The sequence below is a fragment of the Ostrea edulis genome, chromosome 7 (genome assembly GCF_947568905.1).
Source record: "Ostrea edulis chromosome 7, xbOstEdul1.1, whole genome shotgun sequence".
Taxonomy (NCBI): Eukaryota; Metazoa; Mollusca; class Bivalvia; order Ostreida; family Ostreidae; genus Ostrea; species Ostrea edulis.
Genome location: NC_079170.1, coordinates 56,073,970 through 56,080,290, shown reverse-complemented (window position 1 = coordinate 56,080,290; position 6,321 = coordinate 56,073,970). Strand labels below are relative to the sequence as shown.

Sequence of the window (6,321 nt, the reverse complement as noted above, 5' to 3'; positions counted from 1 at the left end):
ATTCAGCCATATTTCAGTATTACATTATCAATTGTAAATTTTAATATGTTGTACAGCGCTTTAGAGTATTTTTAGATAAGGCGCTATATAAGTGTACTTTTATTATTATTATTATATTACGGATGGTAATTATCAAACATGTTTTTAATTGTTGCTGCAATCAAATGCATATCAACTCTTACAAATATGGAAAGAAGAATTGATTGACATTCATCATTTAAGAACACCCATAAAAGACATTTAGTAAATTTGAATTTATGTAAAACTTATAAAACATAAAACTTATAAAACATGATGAGTACTGTTTTCCTTCATTCAATGAACAGATAGGTAAGTGCTTGTGAACAATTGTACACAAACTTGTATTTTAATTGTTGTTGTTTTTATAGCATCCAAGTACACCTACAAATGTACATATAAGTATGATACCAGATATGATTATCACATAGTAAATCACAAAAAATAATTGGGTTTAGATTCAGACTTATTCTGGCTTCAGTGTCTATACTATTCAGGAAATATCCAATCAAGGGTTTTCATGGTAACCTCATATCCAAGAAAACATGCCTGAAAAAGAAAAGACAACATTGAAAGCAAAGAAATATTATGTGAAGTTGTAGAATTTTGGAAAATGGTCAATTTTTGACTGTTTTTGCCCTGTCTGTAAGTCCCAGGGGTGCAGGACTCCTGAAATTTACAATTTATGTCCTCTTTGTCCCAAAGATGCTTCATACCAAATTTGAAAAGAATTGGAAAGGTAGTTATCAAGAAGTTAAAAATGTTCAATTGTTAATGCACGATGATGGAAGCTGACCATCTGCAATAGCTAGGTCACCCGAGTTTACTCACTTAATTATTAAAAGCCTAGCTTCTCCTATTCACTGTACATGATTTCACTTGAACATCAGGAACTTGCAATTTTATGTATGGATATTCCAGCAAATGTCACTTCAAACTTGTGACATGGTATAAACCGTAACTAGACAAACAACACCTCTTTTATTTTCATGTGGTTATTTCATTTAAAATTCTATTTTCATTTAATTTAATATTTGCACATATAGCATATACCCTAAATTTCAAATTCCTACTCAATCTAGACTAACCGGTCATGGTAGCTCAATGTTAGAGTGTTCACTTTGAAACGGGGAGGTCATGAGTTCGAGTCCCACTCATGCCATGGCTACATCAAACCCAAGACGTAAACAGAAGTAGTGATTGCTCCTTCGCCAAAAGCTCTGCATTTCAAAGTGGGAATCAGGGGTCTTTCGGATATGAATTTTAAAAATGGAGGTCCTGTGTCATGGCCAGCATAGGCATGTTAAAGAACCCTAAATGCTATTGTCTTAAGGGCTAAGCATAGACCAATATTTGTGATATTTCATCTACAAATGATTACATTTCAGTATGAGTGAAAAATTCTTGATGGAATGTAAACAAAGAAACAACCAACAACAATCTGCAAGTAAGAAACTAGTAGTTCATAATATTTGTATTGGTTCGCATATTTTCAGTTCTTCGACTTGCATTTCCACAGCTCAAATCAAATTGTAAACAGTGTGGGAAATGTACAAAACACTACCCATGGATAGAGTATTGATCTCTATATTAGAATTACCTTAGAAGATGTTATTTAACCTGTTCCTACATTTTTCTAGATATTTGAAAAATAAAATTATTTGATACTGACAAAAATTCGTAACCGTTAAAATGTCTGGGAATAAAGAAAATATTGCATAGTTTTATGGCATTGCATCTAGCCCCTACAAGTCTAAGGACCACCATCTTAACATTTTGTTGTTGTTGTCTTTACCTTAAAAAAAAATGCTACACACTAAATTTGGTAAAAATAGGTTTGATAGTGTCTAAGAATACTCTGGTGACTTAAAAGTGCAAAATCAGAAACATAATCTAATATACTTACAGCATTGGCTGGGAAGGCTCTAAGCATTACTGGCGTGACTCCTTTGTATAGAGCAAAAATTCCTTCATCTTTCAGGAGATGTTTAAATACATCTCTTATTCCATTTGGATAAGCACCAGCTGGAGCTATAATAAAATCAAGACTACAGATAATTGACTGTTTTGGATAATTCTGTATCATTTCAAAGTTGAAAGTTATGAGGGTAAATTTGTCCATTGCATTGCTCAGTGGGCAAAAGTGAATTTCTAGTAAAACAGAGGCCCATGGGCCACATTGCTCACCTGAGTCACCTTTGCCCTGCTGTTGTTCAGCAGTTGTGGTATTTAAAAGAATTTTTATTTTTATTCCCAAGAAAAATTTTGACCCCATATTGTGGTCCCAACCTAGCCCAAAAGGATCACAACATAATTGAAAATAATTCACATAACATGGATCTATGGAGCGCCAAATTAACATAAACTCAAATAATTGAAGATATCTTTAATTATTTGAAGATATCATCAATTCAATTATTGCTCTCTTTAATTGAATTCAATTATTGCTCTCATCAAATGAATTAATGCGCGCTTCAATTCAATTATTGCTCTCATCAATTGAATTAATGCGCACATCAATTGAATTAATGAGAGCAATAATTGATTTAATGTGCACATTTATTCAATTATTGCTCTCTTCAATTCAATTGATGAGAGCATTAATTGAATTAATGAGAGCAATAATAGATTTGATGCACGCATTAATTCAATTATTGCTCTCTTCAATTGATGAGAGCATCAATTTCGTAGAAATATTGCTCGCAATAATTGATTTAGAGCTCGGTATAAATAATTTGATGATCTCTTTAATTCAATTGAAGATATCTTTAATTATTTACAATGCTTTTGTATAAGGGATTAATGTGCGCATCAATTCTTTTAAAGAGAGCAACAATTCAATTAAAGAGATCATTAATTCTATTGTGGATATGTTGAATTGAAGATATCTGTAATTATATAGTTGCTCTCTCTAAAAGAATTATTGATCTCTTCAAATGAATTAAAGATATCATTAATTCAATTGAAGAGAGCAATAATTGAATTAATGCGCACATTAAATCCATTATTGCTCTCATCAAATGAATTAATGTGCGCATCAATTCAATTATTGCTCTCATCAATTGATTTAATGCGCGCATTATATCAATTATTGCTCTCTTCAATTGAATTGTAGCATGCATCAATTCAATTGTTGATATCATTAATTCATTTGAAGAGATCATTAATTCAATTAAAGTGCGCATCAATTCAGCAGAAGAATTAATGCTATCATTAATTCATTTAATGCGCACAATAATTCAGAATTGAAGATATCATTAATTATTTGAAGAGATCTTTAATTAAATTGTTGCGCGCATCAAATGAATTGATGATATCTTCAATTATTTGAGTTTATGTTAATTTGGCGCTCCATACGGATCAGCCTCAACATCAATATGACTAACATGACCTTGCTCTACTAGTTAAAGGCACTGGTGCACGTTTTGTGAAATAAATATTTTTCAGTTTTTATGTTAAACATTAAAAATATAACTCATCTAAAGTTGACAACCAAAATTTAGACATTCTTAATGCAAGGATAAAAGCAATATTTTAGCTTTATATCTGTGTTATGTAAACAAGACTCGAGCCTTGTTTATGTTTACAAACTAATGAAATGATAATTTTGTAATTCAAAGCATCCCAATTTTTCACAGACACATACTGAACTTTTAAATGACATATTTTACCTAAAGAAAACTTGAAATGTGATATATATCATAAACTTAGATCGATAATCATATATTTTCAAAACTTTGTAAACAATTAACATACCTCAATCTTTGTTTATACAACAAATAATAAACTTTATATAATGAGCTTCTGTCATGTATAACCTTAATTTTTTTTAAAGAAAGCATTTAAACACATTGCAAGAAATCTATAATAAAACAAAATTGTAAAGTTTGATTGGAAAATTGTGAATCAGTCCCTTTAAGACAAAGGTCACAAGGTCAGTACATCATGGTATGAAATGATAGATTTGCCATAAGAAATCTATAATAAAACAAAATATGAAAACTCCATCTTAAATAGTCCAGGATTAATTAAGTAAGGTTTTTAAAAAGTAGGTCAAGGTCACAAGGTCAAACACGATTGTATCACAAAGTTTTGTCATAAATAATCTACCATATATACAAAAGAAAATCCTTTCCTTGAAAAGTTCAGAAGATATTTAGCAAGTTACATTTTCTTACAAGTAGGTTAAACTATAAGGTCACCAGGTCAAAGATCATAGTGTGAAATGAAAGGTCTTGCCACAAGAAATCTATATACAAACAAGAGATGCTTGTAAAACACATATTCCCCCCATGGTGCAAAATTGAAAAGGGTTATACACAAACACATCATTTAATTGAGAGCAGTATCATCAATTCAAAATATTGAGCAGACAATATCTTTCTATGTCAAGAGTGGATTGACCATGTGACCTAAATATCAATAGGGGTCATCAACTCCTGAAGATGTACCAGTGTACCAAGTTTGATGATGTCTGTCAAGCAAAGGGTTCTCAAGATATTGAGCAGACAGTATATTCCTATGTCCAGTTTGACCCTTGACCCTTGACCATAAGACCTCAAAATCAATAGGGGTCATCTTCTTCTAAAGATATACCAGTGTACCAAGTTTGATGACTGTCAAGCAAAGGATTCTCGAGACATTTAATGGTCAATATATTCCTATGTGCAGTTTGACCCTTGACCTTTGACCATGTGACCTCAAAATCAATAGGGGTCAACTACTCCTAAGATGTACCAGTGTACCAAGTTTGATGTCTGTCAAGCAAAGGGTTCTCAAGATATTGAGCGGACAGCATATTCCTATGTCCAGAGTAGATTGACCCTTGATCTTTAACCTTTTGACCTGAAAAACAATAGGGGTCCTCTTCTTTTCATAACCAACTCACATATGGAATATCATTATGATCAAGTGAATGGTTCTCAAGATATTGAGCGGACGACATGTGGCATGTGGTCTACCGACCAACCGACCGACCGACAGGTGCAAACCAATATGCCCCTCTTCTTTGAAGAGGGGGGGGGGGGGGGGGGGGGGGGGGGGGGGGGGGGGGCATAAATATGAAAGATCTACCTTAAATAGTTCTGGAGATATCGAATAGGTCAGATTTTTAAAAAGTAGGTCAATGTCAAGGTTTAAACTTCTTGGAATAACAAGGTCTTGCCATAAAAAATCCATATAAAGCCATGAAAGGTCTATCTTAAATAGTTCAGGAGATATTGAATAGGCAGGTGTTTTGTATTGTCATAAGGTCTTGCCATAAAGAATATATATACAAAATATGAAAGCCCTACATGTACCTACCTAAAATTGTGTGAGATATATTTCATAGAACGTTTCTTAAAAGTAGGTCAAACTTCAAGTTCAAGGTCACAAAGTCGAAAACATTAATATGAAATGAAAGGTCTTGCCATATGCAGTATACATATGAAACATGAAAGATCTATCTTAAATAGTTCAGGAAATATTGAATGGAACAAATTTTTATTAACAGTAGTTCACACATCCAGGTCAAGGTCACAAGATTACACACCATTGCATCACATGATAGGTATTGCTGGAAAGAATGTATATACAAAATATGAAAGCCTTAGCATGTACTAGTAGTTCAAGAGATATTTTAAGATTTTTCCTACATGTATATATCAGAATATGTAAAACTTTGATCCACAATTGTGGCTCCACCCTACCTCCATGAATTATGATTTGAACAAACAAATGTTAGGGAGCTTTCAAGTAAATCTCAACTTTTCTGGCCCAGTGGTTCTTGATAATATTTCAAAAATTATTTTCAAAGATTTTCTCCATATATTTTAAACATGTAAAACTTTGATCCCCTACTGTGGCCCCACCCTACCCTTGGGGTCATGATTTTAATAAACTTGAATCTCCACTATGCCAGGAAGCTTTCCATTGGTTCTTGAGAAGTTTTTAAATGACCCAACTTTATTTTTGCCTTTTAGTGATTATCTCTTCTTCGAAAGGCCCTTCATTTGAACAAATTTGAACCCCCTTCATCCAAGGATGTTGTGTACAAAGTTTGATTGAAATTGGCCCCATGGTTCTGGAAAAGAAGATATTTTCCTATATATCAGCATGTAAAACCTTGACCCCCCCCCCCCCTATTGTGGCTCCACCCTACCCCCAAGGGCCATGATGTGAACAAACTTGAATCTTAGTATACACGTACAAGGTGAAAATCACTATGTTGAACAAAAAATATAACCTCCAATTTACTTTTTCTGAATTCAGACAATGCATTGGGGTTGAAAATTGTGGAGGAAATGTAGATAATATATATGT

General features: G+C 32.9%; 1 protein-coding gene across 2 annotated transcripts in view; it reads right to left on the bottom strand.

Moving 5' to 3' along the window:
* Positions 1-239: 239 nt before the first annotated feature.
* The window catches only part of LOC125653343 (mitochondrial carnitine/acylcarnitine carrier protein-like), a 32,681-nt gene continuing 26,599 nt past the window's right edge, over positions 240-6,321 (bottom strand). Inside the window, exons 8-9 of one of the 2 annotated variants that reach the window (XM_056144781.1) lie at positions 1,925-2,049; positions 240-567 (exon numbers count right to left, since the gene is read on the bottom strand). In XM_056144781.1, the coding sequence (XP_056000756.1) occupies positions 508-567; positions 1,925-2,049 (185 nt within the window). In that variant the 3' untranslated portion in view covers positions 240-507. Of the gene's footprint in view, positions 2,050-6,321 lie in introns of both variants that reach the window. The other variant, XM_056144780.1, reaches the window with a different exon arrangement.